This window comes from Prionailurus viverrinus, chromosome B2 (genome assembly GCF_022837055.1).
Source record: "Prionailurus viverrinus isolate Anna chromosome B2, UM_Priviv_1.0, whole genome shotgun sequence".
Taxonomy (NCBI): domain Eukaryota; kingdom Metazoa; phylum Chordata; class Mammalia; order Carnivora; family Felidae; genus Prionailurus; species Prionailurus viverrinus.
Window position 1 is genome coordinate 57,675,936 of NC_062565.1, and position 20,321 is coordinate 57,696,256.

A 20,321-nucleotide genomic window follows, 5' to 3' on the forward strand; every position below is an offset into this window, starting at 1 on the left:
AAAAAAGTTTGAGAAGTTGCACAAGGTTCTCCAAAATGGAGGAAAACAAAATACAGGATTAATCTGCTACAATTTACATAATGATCATAAAGATTTTTAGTTACTGTTTGAAGAGCTCCAAGAGCATAAAATATGGAAAGACTTTTCTACAAAAATAGATGTCTTCGGGCTCACAGTCCTCTCCTGCCACCTTTATGGGGATGCTCCCCCCCAACCCCTGACGGTTGGTGGCCTGAGCTTGGATGCCTTATGCGCGCGGGCACCATCCATTTGCAACCGTCTAAATGCACCTATTCACCTTCAGGTTTGAAATGACTGGACGGTTCCAATACATGTTTCAAGTGGTGTTTTATATAATGAAGTTTAGAATTCGGGAGTTTAGAGTATGTGTAGAGCCGTTCTGGCACAAACTGCCTTTTCACCTGCTTCCTGACATAGATAGGCATGATATGCACTATATGCCCTTTTGGCTGTTTTCCTATAAATGTTATATTTAAAACTAAATTTCCTTTTCTTCTCCTGTTCAAATTGACAGATTTCCTATTTAATAGATTCTAAAACAAAAAAACCCAAGCCCAAAATATATTGTATTACCAATTTCATAAAAGAAACAAAGCTGTAAGAATTTTTATATAAAAAGAAAACTCTAAACACACACACACAAAACCAAAACTCTAATATCATTACTTTTTTATGATGACTGCGCCATCTAGTGGGTCATTTTTATCAACGTAAAAAAAGCGCTAAACAAAATTGATCTCATTGCCTTATAGACACACATGACAATGGTAAAATATTTTTATATTAAATATAGCTTAAATAATATCAAGCATAATATAATACAGATGTTATAAACTTATTTGAAAAATAAATCTTAACTAAAATATATGCTCATATGCTTCCTCTCAGAATTGTTAGGTCTGAAGCAATTAGATATATGTTTAAAGATTAAAAACATTACATTCAAGTACCATATACTATTTTCTTACATTATATATATATTTAAAAAAAATTGTATTTATTTATTTGAGAGAGAGAGAGAGAGAGAGAGAGAGAGGTAGGGAGACAGAGAATCCCAAGCAGGCTCTGTGCTGTCAGTGCAGAGCTTGATGTGGGGCTCGAATTCACGAACTGTGAGATCATGACCTAAGCTGAAATCAAGAGTGAGATGCTTAACAAACCGAGCCACCCAGGTGCCCCTTTCTTACATTGTATCTTAAGAACATTTCCATCATAATGATTTTGTGCAAGATCAGATTTTTCTTCTCGTTCCTTTTTTTGGCTTCTTTAGCACACTGTGAAAGGTAGATAATAAAAAGTCTCAAATTTTTATTCATTATTCTCTACTTTGGATGACAATATTTTTTTAAGCCTTGAAGTTAATTCATTATAATTTTTTTTCTTTTAACCACATATTTACTACTTTTCCTTGAGGAAAAGTAGATTTTGGACAGGTATGTGTGTGAGATGGGGTGTCCATAGAGTGGAAAAAGGAGAGCAACACCAAAGAGAGGTAGATATTCATTCATTTAAAGAATATTTGTTATTATTATTTTTACAAGCTAAGTGTCTGCCATAGTGCTTAGTACTGAGCATTCCACAGCACAGAAGGCCCCATTCTTGGCCACAAGGACTTACTTGCTCTTTCTGGAAGGATCAGATTAGTGAGCAGACAATTTAAATACAATGTGACAGGTGCTAAAATGAGTACTATGGGAACCCATGGGAAGGACACCTAAGCAATTTTAGTGAGTTCAGGGAAGCTTCTGAGGTAAGATTTGCCTACATGAATGAGTGTATGGAGAAGGACAGGCAGTAGAAGCTTAGGCTGGAAAAGGGTTAGAATTCAAGGGCTTTGAATAACAGGCTGAGATAGTTCAACTTTTAAGTGACAGACATGGGGAAGGACATGACTGATGAGGCATATTTTAGGAATATTAATTTGGTATGTATAGGATGACCCCTCGTGTTAACAACCAACTCTCTAGTGATGTAAGTTTAACCTTAGTGGGATCTTACTATATTTTTGCCCCTAGAATGGGGGTTGGCAAACTTTGGCAGTATAGTTTGCTTTGTGGCCATGTAGACTGTTGCAACATCTCAACTCTGCCAACTGTTGAAAATAGCCATAGACAATCCACAAAAGAATGGACATGGCTGTATCCCAATAAAACTTTATTGGGATAACCAGGTGATGGATCAGATTTGGCCCATAGGCCATAGTTTGTGACCCCTGCACTAGATAATTGCATGGGGGAAGAGATCAGCTCTGTTTTGCTCTGTTATCATCCCAGGGCCTAAGCCAGTTCCTGGCATATAGTAATTTTCATCAAGTGTCTGAGGAATAAATCAATAAATCATGGCTGGGGAACAAAGAAGTGGATGGATGCAAAGAGACCTGGACAGGGAAATGGCTTTGAGGATGGAGAGGTGGAAGCAGATATGACAAACATCTGATAAATGCTGGCTTGAAAGATGAAAGATAGGGTCACCTGGGTGGCTCAGTCAGTTAAGCGTCTGATTCTTGGTTTCTGCTCAGGTCATGATCTCATGGTTCAGGAGTCTGAGCCCCACTTTGACTCTGTGCTGACAGTGTGGAGCCTGCTTGGGATTCTCTCTCTCTCCCCATCTCTCTCTGCCCCTCCCCATTCACTATCTCTCTCTCTCAAAAAAAAAAAAAAAAGATTTAAGCAAAACAAAATAAAATTTAAAAAAACAATGAAAGATAATAGTAATGGCAAACATTTTCTGGGGCCTACCGTATGCCAGGCACTCTTCTTGGCACTTTAATAATGTAAAAAAAATTTTTTTAAATGTTTATTTTTGGGAGAGAGAGAGAGAGAGCATGAGCCAGCATGAGTGGGGGAGGGGCAGAGAGAGAGGGAGACATAGAACTCAATGCAGGCTCCAGGATCTGAGCTGTCATCACAGAGCCTAATGTGGGGCTCGAACTCACAAACTGTGAGATCATGACTTGAGCCAGAGTCGGACGCTTAACCAACTGAGCTACCTAGGTGCCCCTCTTATTAGCACTTTAAATGTATTAATTCAATTAATCCTCCTTGTGACCCTATTAGGAGGATACTATTATCCTCCTCATTTTGCAGAGGAGGAACTTGAGGAACAGAGAAGTTAAGCAAATTGAATGGCTGAGTAATGGGTGAGGAAGTCCATACATTTAAGTGCCGTTCTATGTCTCTTAAACTATGGAAATCTTTGGGGTTTCAAAAGAAAATGAGTGAAAGAATATGGTGCCATTATTGGGAATAGAGACATCTGGAGAATGTAGTTTAACAGCAAAATATAAAAATCTTCTTTTAGCTCTCCGGAGTTGGAAGTGACAGCAGGTGATAAAAAGGCTTTTTCCCTTTAAGTATCTAGTGACATGGCTCTTGAACTTGATGAGATGTGAGGACATAGGACAGATTTGTGAATTAAGTAGAACAGCAAATGGCTGAAGCATTTACTATATGATAGCTAAGAATATTCAAAAGATACTGAAGAATCATTGATATTATACATAGAACTGTTTTCTTATCTTAGGTCCATTCCAAAAATGTTAGCTATCCTCAGTTGTTAATACCTAAAGAACAGTTTGTGGGCTCCTTTGTCTCTAAACATGGAGGAATGATAACACAGAAGAAAGTGTTAGGCACTTTGGAAATATGAGTAACAGCTGGTCACAGTGGCAATCAAGAGTTGAGTACTGGAGTATTTTACTAATACAGTTAATTATTTTACATCTGTGCATTTAGGATGAAACTGATTTAAATTTCTAAATTGCAGATGAACTGGGCTTTAATGCCAATGTCATAGCTTAGAAACATCTATGGATTAATTTTTTCTTGTTACAACAGATATTCAACATGAAGAATTTCATTTTCTTGTAATTAGGCAATTCTGAGACTTCTGAAGTTTAAGGTGAACATTGACATATAAAAGTTAAACTGGAAATGAGATAATGGAAGATTTAGTATTCTTTGTTTGAATATCACTTAATCATTCACTTTCTTACTAAATATTCACCAAAGGACTAGTATGATGTCCCACTCCACATCGTTACCAGGGTACACACAGAATACACAGCAGAAAACACAGTTTTGCCTCCTTTATTATATTTTATTTATAACAAATTATTTGTATGAAATATAGATATGTAAAATATACTACTCAAAGGTTATTAGGGCCTCACTGTAGTTCCAGGAACCATTTTAAGTACTTCATAGGTAGGAACTTACTTAACACCCATAACTAACCCTATGAGGTAAATGCAATTACTAGTTTTCAGTGTGCACTTGAAAAACAGAGACTTAGAGAAATATAACCGCTGCTTAACCTACTTTTTCAGTTTATCACATAGATTCTCACTGTTTTGCATAAGAGAGATTCTTTTTTCTATATTAAGGCTAATGAGGGCAAATTATTAGAAACAACATTATGAGAGGAGAACAGAAAGGAAAATTTCTTGGAGGGGGGTGGTGCCTGGCTGGCTCAGCTGAAGCATGTGACTCTTGATCTTGGGGTTGTGAGTTTGAGCCCCACATTGGATGTAGAGATTACTAAAAATAAAATCTTAAAAAAAAGAAAAAGTTCTTGGAGCAAATTTAGCTTGAGCTGGGTATGTAAGAAAATTATGGTTACAGATTTGTGGGTTTTATGTGCATGAGCAAAATCACAGACATAGTACCTAGAATGAAATCTATGTAACGTGATAATAAACTCATATGAAAAGTGGGATTAATGCATGTTATTTAGCAATAGATGGTCACATAGACTAAAGGACTCCACTTCTGTATACACAAAGTATTTCTCTGCAATTTGAAGGGAAAGAGAAACATACCTGAATCTCCTCCTTAGGCCATCTGTTGTGCTCAATGGTTTCATTCATGTCAGTTTGCTTTTCTTTATGACTTACTTCCATTTCAGTAATAAGCTGGGAGAATAAGGTAAGTGTGATATGATGGATATCACTTTACCTGCCAAAATTTACTGGATGTCAAATGACACGCACAAAATTTGAGGCTTTGAAAAATATGCAAATAAGCACTGAAACAAATAGACCTTACTGTATAGTGGAATGTGATGGCATGTTAAGACCAAACATGCTTATAAGGAAGGGTCGTTATAAGCACTCCACCTGCTGAATTTCCCCATGGCTTTCCTTTCTTTTTAAAAGCTTTTCTTAACATTTATTTATTTTTGAGAGACAGCAAGAGACAGAGCACAAGCAGGAGAGGGGCAGAGAAAGAGGGAGACACAGAATCTGAAGCAGGCTCTAGGCTCTGAGCTGTCAGCACAGAGCCGGGTGCGGGGCTCGAACTCACGAACTGTGAGATCATGACCTGAGCTGAAGTTGACACTTTGACTGAGCCACCCAGGCGCCCCTTTGGCTTTCCTTTCTTTGCTGGTGAGATCACTCAACAAACTCTTTGATGACATCTCACAGAGGTAGAAGGATGAGATGAAATTACCTTTACACACTAGTAAAAGTACTGGTCGTTTTCTGTGAGCCTCAGTTCTAATGTTTCTGTTGTCCAAGTGTAAGGACTTAAACATTATTTTATGTTAGCAGTTGGACTCAATTCCTCTTAGCTCAGTTAGCAGTTGGACTCAAATCCTCTTATTGGGATCTATGAGATCCCAATAGTCTTTGGGAAACTATTTACATGAGTTTGGAGTGGATGGTGGATCATAGCTGCAGTCATGGGAGCATGAGGCTGGACTACCACAGGAAGATAGGCAGACTGCTCTGCCTGGGGCCAGAAGGGAAATTTGGTTTGTTCTAATCTAGGGAATCAGTTAGAGCAAAATGAAGCAATGACAAGAAGACGAAGAGTAAGTATTGTGGAGTGGCCGTATGTTTTTTCTGCAGTGATGGGATGACCAAAACATAAGTTAGAAGTTGTTTAGGTGACCATAATATAAACATTTCCCTTCAATCATTGCATGTATCCCCTTTCTCTGCACAAGTATAACAGTCTGATCTATCTCCAAGTGTGAATGGTTTTGTTAATTTAGTAGAAATCAAATAAGCTGTCACTTTTAGGCATACATTGTACAGAGTAGACTCTGCATGGGTGGAAGTGAGACATACGCAATCATCCTGGAATCTGCATTAATCTTGGAAAGATCTTTGGGCTTTCACAGTTTATGTAGATCTCAAGGCTCTGGTAGAAAGCAACTGACATCTGAGTCACACAAAAACCAGGAGAGAAAAGATACTTCTCTTAAACACAGTAATTGGGAAGCTTGCTAAAATCTACACTGAATTCTTACTTCTGTTATTTTCTTGCTACTTAAATGATAAAGGAACAGAAAGTATGAACTTCTTTTAGAATTTACATCCTTCAAGTATGTTTTCCATAGGTGGCATCAAATAGTGGATTTGTGTAGTTTTGGTAGCTAAGAACTGAAGGTGGAGAAAGACTGGAATAAAATATCCCCACCTTTTAGAATGCACCAGAATGCAAACTGGTGCAGCCACTCTGGAAAATGGTGTGGAGGTTCCTCAAAAAATTAACAATAGATCTACCCTATGACCCAGCAATAGCACTGCTAGGAATTTACCCAAGGGATACAGGAGTGCTGATGCATAGGGGCATTGTACCCCAATGTTTATAGGAGCACTTTCAACAATAGCCAAATTATGGAAAGGGCCTAAATGTCATCAAATGATGGATGGATGAAGAACTTGTGGTTTATGTACACAATGGAATACTACTTGGCAATGAGAAAGAATGAAATGTGGCCTTTTGTAGCAACGTGGATGGAACTGGAGAGTGTTATGCTAAGTGAAATAAGTCATACAGAGAAAGACAGTTACCAAATGTTTTCACTCTTATGTGGATCCTGAGAAACTTAACAGAAGACCATGTGGGAGGGGAAGGGGGAAAAAAAAGGCTGGGGGGGGGGAGGTAAACCATAAGAGACTCTTAAAAACTGAGAATAAACTGAAGGTTGATGGGGGTGGGAGGGAGGGGAAAGTGGGTGATGGGTATTGAGGAGGGCACCTGTTGGGATGAGCACTGGATGTTGTATGAAAACCAATTTGACAGTAAATTTCATATTAAAAAAAAAATCCCCACCTTTTAAAAGTAGTTATCTGTAACTGGTGGAATCAAGAGTATATTCTTATTTTATACTTTATGAATTTTACAAATTAGACAAAGTATATATTATATGTACTATTGTTTTTTAATTCAAGCATATACAAAAGTAGGAAAAAAGTATTAATAAACATCCTTCTCGCTTAGCTTCAAGTGATCAGTTTTTGGCTCTTTAGTTTCATTTGCGTCTTTGTCTACTATTTTTCTTTTTTTGGCCCCAAATTTTTTTTTAATGTTTATTTATTTTGAGAGAGAGCGAGCAAGAGAGAGCATACATGAGTCAGGGAGGGACAGAGAGGGAGAGAGAGAATCCCAAGCAGGCTCCACACTCAGCATGGAGCCGGACTTGGGGCTTGATCTCAAGACCATGAGATCATGACCTGAGCTGAAATCAAGAGTCAGACACTTAACCCACTGAGCTGCCCAGGTGTCCTGGCCAAAATGCTTTGAAGCAAATCCCATTTAGCTGTAAATACTTCAGTATATATCACTAATAGATAAGAAACTTAAGAAAAAACACAACCAAATACTAGTATCATACCCAACAAAAATAACATTAATTCCTTATGATCATCTAATTTTCACGTTCAGTTAATTATGTTTGTCTCAAAAAAATTTCTTTGCCGTTTCTTTTTTTTTTTTTTTTTTTGACAGTTCATCAGTATCCAAGCAAGTCCCACAAATTCATCTGCATAGAATGTATCTTAAGGCTTGTTACCTAGATAAAAATTGTCCCTCTGCATTTCGTTCCATCCATATGATTTTTGTTATTTGTCCAGCAGAATTTGCCATATTCTTGATTTGGCCATTTATATCATTATAATGTCATTTAACTTGCTTTCCTCTATTGCCTTTATTTCTCATAGTCTTGTAGATATAGAGGCTTGATTAGATTCATGTTCAGGTTTTTTAATACTTTAGAGATGGTATTGTGTAGTTGCAATGACATCGTATCAGGAGGCATATACTGTTTGCTCTACATTTAATTGTGACAGGCCAGTTGGTTCAAGTGGCATTAGTTAAGTGGATTAGCTTGATCCAACCATTGTATAGTTTTCTGTCAAGATTTCACTAAATGATTCAAACAGCCATTATTTCTGGGGTGGTTACAAAATGGTGATATTTCTAATTTCTATTATTCATCCTGCACTTAAATTAGTTCAGTTTGGTAAGAACTACTTCTCATCAATTATCTGGCTAGTTAATATTTAGTATTAGTTTTCTATTGTTGCATAATAAATTACCCCAGACCTTATAGGCTTAAGACAATAATAGCCATTTATTATTATTATTATTATTATTATTATGGACTCATAATAGGCTACTCTGTTTTCAGGCTTGCCAACTGCAAATTTGTTCTCTACACAACTGCCAGGGGGACTATATAAAATAGAATCTGGCCGTTATTACAACTGCTCAGTGGGCAGAATCATTTAATCCTTAAATTTCACAATTTAAGGAAGGCAGAAGTGCCAATGACTCTTTATCTAACTTTGAAGTCACAAGCTGTCATTTCCAGAATTACTTATTATTTATACAAGTCAGCCCTATTCAGTGTGGGAGGGGACTGCAGAAGGATGTGTTCAGAAGGAGGGCCACCTGGAGGCCGGCTACTATACTCAAAAATAGACTTTTACAGAAAAGGAAGGTTGAACCTATCTATCTTTCCCCTTTGTCGAATTTCAGAATAATGAGTGGTACACTAGCAATCTCCATAGGTGCCAAGTTTATTTTTCTTTTTAATCCCTTGGTAGAATGTATGTATGGAGTATCCTCACAACTATGTGTATTTTATATATCGGTATGTTAAAATCCATTATTCTCTAGGATTCTGAAACTGTCCCACCTTTGGCCAGTGGGAGTCTCTTTAAGTTGGCTTCTGTCTTCTTTTAAAAGGACCATAGTAGTCTTTGACCACTCTCCTGCTCTCAGGTACAAAAAGACATCCAGGATCATATCATACATTTTCTACCCCAGAGTTGAATGTACAATTATACATTTATTTTTATATTTTTTTAGTTCTTTGAAGTTTGGGTTTATTTTTTGTGAAAAACAGCATTTGGAGCTAACACTTTTGGTACTAGAGTTTTCATTGCTACTGAGTTATGTTGTTTCTAGATTTCTTTGGTGGACACAGCTAGGAAATAAGAACTTTAGAAAGAGAAAAATTAAGTCATGAATTCATATGTTATTTCTAGTTCAAATAAAAAACGAGAAGGTTTTTGCTTCTTTTATTTTATGTCTGTATCTCTTTTATCTTATGCTGAATATCTTGGTTCCTAATGAGAAATATTAACATAATTACTCATTTGGTTTAGATCCATCTGTTCATTCATCCATCCATCAAGTTACCTAGCTATTTTCATTTGTAGTTACAAAATAGTACTAATGCCACCACTAAGATATAACCCACTTTATGGTCAGTTTTAAAGTTAATTGCATTAAATCTCTCCTAGGTTATGCCACCAACTTGAAATACAGTTAGGTTCATTTATTTCTTTATTTTCTTTCAATGCTTAAGAATTACTTGTTTTCTTTTTTTATTTTTCCAGGTGAAACATTTACTTAGCTCCAAATAAAAACTATGAAGCAAACTATATTTTTCAAAGTCTGGCTTTCATCCCCATTACTTCTCCTTGTTCTCTTCTTCATGCTACAGGTAACCATTTATAATTTTTTTTTTATGTAATCTTCCTCTGTTTTTTTTCTACTCAGAAAAATATGAGCAGGTGTATATGTGTATTATGTATACCTGTATGTATGTATTTATATCTATTTATCTATATCTATCATTCCCTTTTCTTACATACTTCTTTATCTTACTGTTTTTCACTTAATATATCCTGAGGATCACTTCACAGCAACACAGCAATATATAAAGATTTGTATAGCTGTGTCCTCCATTGTATGAATGTTCTCTAGCTTTACCAATCAGATACCTAGTGATAAACGTCTTGTGCTTGAACAAATAGAGTTTGCTCTGGTAAACAACAGTGTCTGTTTTTCTACAGCCTCACCATTAGATTAGACAATTTTTGGAGTGCCTGGGTGGCTCAGTTGGTTAACTGTCCGACTTCAGCTCATATCATGATCTCATGGTTCATGGGTTTGAGCCCCGTCTCAGGCTCTGTGCTGACAGTTCGGAGTCTGGAGCCTGCTTCAGATTCTGTGTCTCCCTCTCTTTCTGCCCCTCCTCCACTCACGTTTGCTCTCTCTCTCAAAAATAAATAAACATTAGATTAGACAATTTTTTGAACTTTTCCTTCATCTTATAGGTAAGAAGTTAAGGCCAATACTTAACTTGTAGTCTCTAGAAAACAGAGTCTAAAAGCAATTCAAAGGAGGGACACCCAGGTGATTCAGTTGGTTGAGTATTTGACTCTTGATTTCTGCTCAGGTCATAATCCCAGAATCCTGGGATCTAGCTCCCTGTCGGGCTCTGTGCTGAGTCTGGAGCCTGCTTATGATTCTCTCTCTCTCTTTCTCTCTCTCTCCACTTGTACTCTCCCCTCTCCACCCCTCTCCCCGGCTTGTACTCTCTCTCTCTCTCTCTCAAATAATAATAATAATAAAATAAAAGCAATTCCAAGGAAAGGAAGGGGTATTCTGCCTGGCAAGCAAGAGTGAGAGAAAAAGTCACAGGGAAAGGAAGAAAACCACATGCAAGGTAGTGAGCTACCTGGCAGGTTACACCCGCTGGTTGCTTGGGGAGGAAGTGTTAGTTGAGGGGCCAGAGAGAATCATACAATTCTCTGGAATAATGAGCAGGGAGAAAAGCAGGAGCAGAGAGGGTGACAGCAGGCCATGATACACCTTGAACAACAGATGAAAGCCTAAGGAACATGTTGAGCAGGAAAGAGACATGAGCATAATTTTTGGCAAGCTCTACAATGAGGAGAGTTTAGGGAGCAGGGTACTAGTTGGCCAACGATTGGTCATACCGTCCGGCAGAGGATCACTGGTTAGACTGCACGAAGCACTGCCACTGGAAATCAAAGAAGAGGACGAAATGGGCAAAGAATTCTTAATTTGGAGAGTTTGTGGGGCCCTGGAGCATGTACGACTGGGCTCTATGGAATTTGGAAACCTCCAAAATTTTACGCAGATTTTTGTGTCCTTAGTATGTTTGTTTTTCTGAGGAAAGGATTTTTAGATCTCACCTTATTCTCAGACATCTGTGAGCCAAAAAAGAATCAGGAAACGCAGGATCAGTGAGGTCTGGTGCTCAGTGATAGATTTATGTTGTAAATAGGCCTCATTTATGAGCTTAGTATAAATCTTGGGTGCATTTCACCTCTTACATCCACATTCTCCAAACTCCAATTGGACTTACTGCTGCTCATATTTATATTTAGCTTGTTTTTGTAAGTTTTGCTTTTCCTACACTGTGTTTTTCTTAAAGGAACACACTTCACATTCTTCTCAGTCATCACCAAAAGATGACTTTCAGGTGTTAAAAGAAACTGAGGCATATTAAGAATTTTGAGTTTAGGGGCACCTGGGTGGCTCAGTAGATTAAGCATCCAACTTCGGCTCAGGTCATGATCTCACAGTTCTTGAGTTTGAGCCTTTCATTGAGCTCTGTGCTGACAGCTCAGAGCCTGGAGCCTGCTTCGGATGCTGTCTTCTCTATCTCTCAAGAATAAATAAACATTAAAAAAATTAAAAAAAAAGAATTTTGAGTTTATCTGAGGAACACTTGATTTGAACTGGGCAGCCTGTAATATACCAGATAGAGAGGAGCTCCAGGAGCTGTACCAAATGAAAGACTTTTACAGGCAGAAGGGGTGGGAATAAGGAAAGCAGGATGGCCAAAAAGCAGACTGTTTATTGCAAAGTCACTTCCCTCTAGGGGATGGCAAGGGTCTATCAGGCAGATTGTCTAACTGGTGCTGATCAGGCAATTCCTGAGTGACTGGTTTAAGATCCCATTTCTGGGAAAGCCTAACCATAATTAAGTCAGGTCTGGGTTTGGTGATGTGGGGTGTAGCATAAGCAACTCCATTTTGGGCCTGTTGTCTTGTTTTTAACAAAGGTCAAGCAAAGTGCAAATTAAATGAAGTAAAATCAGCTTAAAAACATGTTGTACAAAACACATGTATGTAGATAAGTTACAACTTATCTTTGTAAGTTGTAAACAAACTTACAACTTGTAAGTTGTAAACAAAAGATTGTAAACAAATCTTTTTTTTTTTTTTTTTTTAAACCCTTGGCTGCTAACAATAGAAACAGCTCACTGGTTCTCTGTTGCATCAGAGCTCATCCCAAGAGCATAAAGGCCTTACATGAACTCTGCCTTATTATACCCTCATCGGAGAAACTGCATTAGGACACAGCTGGATCTGTGGATGCTGACGTGCATGGAGCAGAGAAGCAGGGCGTTTAGGGGTTTACAGAATCCTCAGCGGGGTCCCAGTCATATCAGCCCCCCCCCCCCCCCCCCCACCTTCCTTGGCTCAAGACCTCCCCGTATGTACCAATGGTGCCTCCTACTCCCGGCTGTGATGCATGGAACCAAAGGAAGCATTTTGAGTTCTTTTTGAAAAAAACTTGTACCATTCAGCTGTGCATTGTTAAGGTGCTTTGACCGGTTTTGAGATTTTTTCTTTTAAAATTTATTCCGAACACCATGAAATTTATGCTTCTGGGTTGGGGCCTGCCTCTTGAGCATTTAAAAAACGTTTTATCTTGCGTGTTAGTTATTTTGAAGAAAAAGACTGAACGTTAGCTTTGATCTGCCTAGAACGGTACCCAGAAATTCAATTTAATAGTACTCTGCTTTAGGAAAAAAACAGAAGTGTAGAGCCATGTAAAGTTAAAAGCCTGAGATAGAGGAAAACTTCTTAAACACCATGGAAAAGCATATATTACAAAGAAAACATCTTCTTTTAAACAGGGGATTCTTGTTACTGAGATTAGAGCAGAATTACAAAACTTATCAAAAAGAATAAAATTCTCTGTAAAATGCTGCCGCTAGAGCTGAAAGTCCATGAGTGGGAACCTTAATATTTTTAAATAGCTTTATTGAGGAATAATTTACAGACCATAAAATTTACCTCTTTCAAATTCAGGGAGCTGTCCTTTTAATGTTATTATATAGTACTCACAAGAGCTACTTCTGACTCTACGGTGGTGCTTTACACGTAGTTAATACAGTAAACATTTCGGTGTTATCTCCATAAGAAAATCCCAAACATTGGTCTCAATTTTGATAAGAAAGCTTTCAGAATCCTATAAACAAATGTGTCAGCATGAAGCAAGTCCATTTGATATTCAAGTCAAAGCTCTCATGTGAGATTATAAGGTCCCGCTTTCCACCCACACAGGAGGTTATGAAACCCCCAGGGTCTTTGTTATTATGAGGCAAGGTACTTCCCAAATTGGAGAACATATGAAGTGTCCACTGAAGACACTTGATTAAAAAAAATTAAAAATAAATGAACAGATTACATCCAGCAGATAAAGAGATACTTAATACTTTTGTTACCTTACCTGTATTATTAGTTGCTTTTAAATTCATTTCTTATTATTTAGATTCTGGAGAGAATTTTGACCCAGAGACTAGGAAGTTTGGTTTTGGGTCCTGCTGTTCTACTTTTAAGGTGCTGGTTTTATCCTTTTGATTCACTCACAGTCTCTGGGGCTTTGTTTCCCAGCCATTAAATTGGGACGAGAATGTCTGCCTTGACTAATCTGGGGAGGTGTGATTAGGAGCAATGAAAATAATATATGCAAAAAATGCTCTGTTAGCCAAAAACTGCCATGTGATTGTATGGTATTACTTTTACTATCACAATTCAAGAAAATTTTGTATATTAGTCAAAATAATCTGCAAATAATTCTAGGTGTCTGTCTACACTTGACACTATATTTTCTAATTAAAACGTGTGGCATTTATTTATTATTTAGATTTTTTAAAAAGTTTATTTATTTTGAGAGAGGGAGAGAGTGGGGGAGGGACATAGAGAAAGGGAGACAAAGAATTCCAAGCAGGCTAGGCACCTTCAGCACAGAGCCCAATGCAGGGCTAGATCTCATGAACCCTGAGACCATGACCTGAACCGAAATCAAGAGTCAGATAGATGCTCAACTGACTGAGCCACCCAGGTGCCCCAACACTTGTGGCTTTTAAATGGCAACAGTTAAGCCCTTTGTTCTACATGGAACAGTGAGGAATTAGAGTGAATTTCCTACTTGGGCCTTCAATTTCCCATGCTTTCTTACTGTCTTACATTCTTTATTATCACATTCTTTATTACTATCAGTTTATTTATTATCACATTAAAAGATAACAAAAACACTTAGTAGGTTACCTGAAGAATGACATTTCTTTAGATAAAGTGAGGTAAATTTGTTCTTTTGAATAATTAAACTTGGTTGTAGAGCAAATTAGAATGCATAAGTTATAAAGCAAGCCTAAAGGTTTCATTAGAAATTGTAAAGAAGTAACAATAAAATCATAATGGTTGAGCTAATTCAAAGTATATTACTCTGTGAGGGTGGTGTCCCAACCCGCAGATTTTGTCCTTCGTACTTCTATGGGCTTTTGCTTTTAGCTTATTGTTTAGCACATCAGGTGTCTTGGACATCCCAGAACACATCAAGCCTTTTCATGCTTGTTTTGGATTTGATAATTTAGATTTGACTCCCCATTGACCCTCCCTGCACTCACAATCATAAGCAATAGGTCATAATGTACCATGAATATATCTCTGCAATATCTTCAAACTAATTCTTTCCTTTTTTATGGCTACCCCTCTATTTTTTTTAATGTTTATTTTTGAGAGAGAGAGAGAGAGAGAGAGAGAGAGAGAGAGAGCATGCGCATGCTAGTGGGGGAGGGGCAGAGAGAGAGAAACAGGGGATCCAAAGCAGGCTCTGCAATGACTGCAGAGAGCCTGGTGGGGGTGGGGCTTGAACTCATGAGCCTAGCTGTGAGATCAGGGCCTGAGCTGAAGTCGGACACTTAAACTACTGAGCCACCCAGGCACCCCTTTATGGCTTCCCTTCCCTCTCTTTCCCTCTCCTTCCGTCTCTCCTCTCCTCTCCTCTCCTCTCCTCTCCTCTCCTCTCCTCTCCTCTCCCATCCTCCCCTTCCCTCCCTTTTCTTTTCTTTTCCTTTCTTTTCTTTTCTTTTTTCTTGTCTAAGTTCATTTATTTATTTTGAGAGAGAGGGAGCAAGAGAAAGAAAGCATGTGCAAGCAAGGGAGGGGCAGAGAGAGAGTGAGAGAGAATCCTAAGTAGCACAGAGCCCAATACAGGGCTTGAACTCACGAACCATGAGATGATGACCTGAGCCAAAACCAAGAGTTGGATGCTTAATCGACTGAGCCACCCAGACACCTCTATGGTTACTTCTTAGAACCAGGCCCCTCATAATATGCTTAGATTTTCCAAAACTGTCTCCTAATGATTCCCCAATAAATCAATTCTGCAAAGGGATATCAAGACGACTGTCTTTACCATGACTTTTTCCTGTCCAGGAATGGTTTATGTCTCATTCTTGAGGACAATCAAATCTGTTATCCATCATGTATATTTCCCATCCTTCCATCTGTCCCATTTTTCATAGCTAATTAATTAAAATATTCTGTTTAGTCAATTTGGCTTCATTATCATGACCATCATGGGGTCACCCTGCTTGTCCTTACATTTGCACTTTTGCTTAAAGCTTTTGGAATAAAGATTTCTTCTACTTTTTTCATTGAACATTTACTTATTGGTTCACTAACTGAACAAATAATTAATGAATGCCTATTCTATGAGAGGTAACTCTTCAAGGTATGAGGGATAAAATGGTAGAGTGACAGCTCAGACCCATTGTTTAGGGAAAAATAATAATCAACATACAAACAAGCAAACAAATAAATAAATTAGAGAATAATATATTATGGGGAAAGTAAAATATGATGATGTGATAGAGAATGATTAGAGGGAGGGATAGTTTTGGGTTGATCTAAGGGGGCACCTTTCTGAGGAGGTGATAAGAAGGAGGCAGCCAAATGGAGACTGTTTGTTGGCAAGGGCCTCCCTGAATGAAGACACAGTGTTCAGGTCTAGAAGCAGAAATGAGCTGTGTTCTAAGGACAGAAGTAGGCTAACTGGACTTGAGCACAGTGAGTGAGGAGTAAGAGAGAAGGCCCAGGAGGCTGTGGGGGCCAGACCACATAGGGCCTTATCGGTTGAGGTCAAAGATTTAGGTATTATTTTACATGTCCTAAGAAGTCATTGGAGAGTTTGGGGTAAGAAAGAGTAAGATGTAATGACAATCTCCTCTCCTCCAACAAGAAGCGTTTTCTCACTAACCCTGTGCATTGTAATTAGCAGTTGTTTGAACTTTGCACTTTGCTTTTGATTATTTTCCAGTGGAAGGTTGGTGGAAGGGAACCGCTTAGGGGAGGTAAGGGATTCACTCAGGCTTTGTAAGACTGTGTGCTCATCTATGCTCCTGTCTCCTAGGGGATATTCTGGTATCCCATTTCCTGAATTGCTTTGCAGTGAGCTAGAATTAGCTGTGCAGTGCATCATGCCTTCTAACATGTCCTGTGGGACAAAAGCGGACAGATCACTTTTCTAGTTGTCTCATACATGTAGAGAACAGCTAGGATGTAAGAAACTGAATAGCCAGAGTGGAAGAAATTGAAGGATGGAGTGCTTACTTCCTCTTTATTTGGCATATTCCCAGAGCACCCTCATATATTACCTGCACACCGAGGAGATGCTCAATGAAAGAAGTTCTTTACAAGACAACATTCCTTTGTTCTTCCCACTCAACAGGTCCATGTTTTGTTTCATACTAAAGTAGTTCAGAAGTCACACCACACAGCTTTGCTAGGGTCCACCTAGAGAGGACCCTTTCTGAAGGAGTTCAGTATGAAATATGAATATGCAACATGAAAGCAAATCCCAATAAGCAAACCCTTGTATGATTAATATTTCTGGGGGTGCCTGTGTGGCTTAGTCGGTTAGCGTCCGACTTCAGCTCAGGTCATTATCTCATACACCGTGAGTTCAAGCCCTGCGTCGGGCTCTGTGCTGACAGCTCAGAGCCTGGAGCTCGCTTCAGATTCTGTGTCTCCCCTTCTCTCTGCCCCTCTCCTGCTCATGCTCTGTCTCTCTCTGTATCAAAAATAAATAAAAACATTAAAAAAAATTAAAAAATATATATTTCTGACAACACTCTCAATGTGATGAATGTAAGATTATTTTCCACGGTGTCTGGAATGACATGTAGTTATTCCTTTTTATTGTTTAAACAAATTGACAAGATGGCATAAATGTTGCTCTGACCCTCTTCCAGTTGCTTTTATTTGTTGCCCAGACACCTATAAAGTTGACATAAAAACGTTTTATTACTTTGAAAAGTTTGTTGATTTATTTTATGAGAGAATGAGAACAGGGTAGGGGCAGAGAGAGAGAGAGAGAAAGAATCCCAAGCAGGCTCCACACTGTCAGTGCAGAACCTGATGCAGGGCTGGAACCGATGAACCACAAGATCATGACCTGAGCTGAAATCAAGAGTTGGACACTTAACCTCCTGAGCCACTCAGACGCCCCAACAGATAAACATTTTAAATGTGAGCATCAGTCTGTGTTTCTAGTTTGTGTGAGTGGAATACTACTTAACATGCAAATAACCTGCAAGTTTCTTTCTTAATAACATCGTACTTACTGGACAGTGGATGCACTCTCCACACATGTCCCACCATTGCTGCATTTCATTAAACTGCAAGGAGAAACGTCACACTGGCTAACGCTGCGCCCAGCATCTGGGTGGCCCTCAGGATTTCCCAGGCTTCTGAAGTGGCCATTCTTCTCAGTGCGAACTTGAATAGTGAAAATGCAACCTTGAAGAAAGGCAAAAATACATCATATTACAAAGCTGGAAGAAACAGACAAAACAAGAGGAGAATTATTTTTCATTTTTAAAGCAAAATTTTTTTGACATAAACTAATACATGTCAATTGGTGAGAAAAATACTATAAAAACACAGAAAAGCATGGAGAGAAAAATAAAAATTATCTATAATATCAACACTCTAGAAAAGACAATAGTTCACACTTTCATATATATTATATACCACTAATTATTAATATACATATATACACACTATTTTTTCTATGCTTACCTGTATTTTCTTTTATATATTTTTTTTCAACGTTTATTTATTTTTGGGACAGAGAGAGACAGAGCACGAATGGGGGAGGGGCAGAGAGAGAGGGAGACACAGAATCGGAAACAGGCTCCAGGCTCTGAGCCATAAGCCCAGAGCCCGACGCGGGGCTCGAACTCCCGGACCGCGAGATCGTGACCTGGCTGAAGTCGGACGCTTAACCGACTGCGCCACCCAGGCGCCCCAGCTGTATTTTCTTTTAAACAAAAACAGAATCCTGCATTAAATTATATTGCATATAGTATTCCAAACATTAGTATAGTATAAATACCACTAACTCTTTCCTAATAGCATAAACTATTTTTAAATGATGGCATAATATTCTTTTATATATTTAATTAACCTCAATTGGACAATTGACTAATTTATACCTTTTTTGCTATTAAAAATAATGCTATAACTAATATCATTATATGTATATCTTTGTGCATTTGCTAATGATTTTCTCAGTATTAATTTCTAGCAGTAAAACAACTAGGGCAAACAGTATGGATGCTCTGAAGTGTGCCCAAGTGTCACAGATATTTCGCACAATTGTATCTCCCCAATTGTGCACTGGAATGCCTGCTTCTTCACAGTTACCACAATGCAAGAGATTATTATGTTTCATTTTAAAATGAAATAAATAATAAAATGCCCTTTTGCCGGTTTTACTTGGGGTTGGAAACCTTTTACTAAATTTATTAGTCATTGGTATTTTTTCCTTTTCATATGCTTATTGTGTAATATTTTTCTCAATTCACCCCTTTAAACATTAATTTGGAAGACCTTATATAACGAGCATATTAGTTGTCATATATTGTTAATGTTTTCTTCAGTTTAATATTTGCCATTTAATTTTGCTTATGGTTAAGCTATTTTTTATGTAGAGAAGTTTATAATATTTATGTTGTCGCATTTATCTTTTTTTCCCTCAGAGATTTGTCTTTACATAGATCCCTAGAAAGCTCTTTGCCAGGTATAGACTGTATGATCTTACTTATATGTACGATCTAAAGAAGTCAAACTCATAGAAGCAGAGTAGAATGGTGGTTGCCAGGGGCTGGGGTGTGAGGGAAATGGGAGAGTTAAATTGTGAGAACTTTCACTTATAAGATGGATAAGTTTTGGGGATCTAAGGTACAGCATGTGCCTATAGTAAATAATACTGTATTATACACCTGAAATTTGCTGAGGAAGTAGATTGTATGTGTTCTCACCATACGCACACACAAAGTTGACTTGATCGTGCACACTTTTCTCAATGTGTATGTGTACCAAATCGTCACACTGTTCCCCTCACCTATATACTATTTTATTTGTCAATTATACTCGGAGCTGGAGGGAAAAGGATCTTTAACACACCAAGATTAGGCAAATATAAACAAAAAGGGCAGTTCAACAAAGACTCTCCATGGAACTGTTTGGGATCCTGAAATGCATTACAATTTTACTCATCTCCTTTAGCACTTAGAGTTTGTTTATAAAGTACTTTTAGGTCAATATGGTTATCAACCATAAATAGTGTCTTTAAAAGGGTAAAAGAAAGGCCGAACTGGATTTTACTTTTGAAACTTTCAGGAGCTAAAAGCATGGAATAATTCCTCATGATGAAAAAGATGGGTTCAGTTTTGAAAGGTCAAGAATTTACTCTCCAACTTAATTCTCACTGGCATTTTCACTGACAAGCACCATTCTCAGCAGGCGCTGATATTTTCTTATTGTGAGAGAAGTGATTGTTCTTCCTCAGATTTAACCTTTGTTATTTCTCCAAGTACTGCCATCTGCTATTACACAAAAAAGCACTGTACAAAATGAAGAAATTAATGAATGCTACTGAGTCTACACCCAATAACCAGGTAACGTAATTAACGAAGCAGGGCTTCCCAAGCTTTTTGCATAGCGAAATGCACTGAGCAGAGAGCAAAGTAGAAGTGCAGGATAGAGTCAGGTGGGTCTGGAGCCAATTACAATCTCTGCCACATAATGGGTCGGTGATCGAAACCTGAGTGCCACCTTTTCACTTTTAAACTGGGGACAAGAATATCTGATAATCTATAGA

At 38.0% G+C, this 20,321-nt stretch overlaps 1 protein-coding gene across 1 annotated transcript in view; it reads right to left on the minus strand.

Annotated features, from left to right (window-relative positions):
* The window catches only part of EYS (eyes shut homolog), a 1,626,372-nt gene that overhangs the window by 45,002 nt on the left and 1,561,049 nt on the right, over window positions 1-20,321 (minus strand). The window contains exon 39 of the mRNA XM_047860135.1: window positions 17,779-17,953. Within this exon, the coding sequence (XP_047716091.1) occupies window positions 17,779-17,953 (175 nt within the window). The remainder of the gene's footprint in view (window positions 1-17,778; window positions 17,954-20,321) is intronic.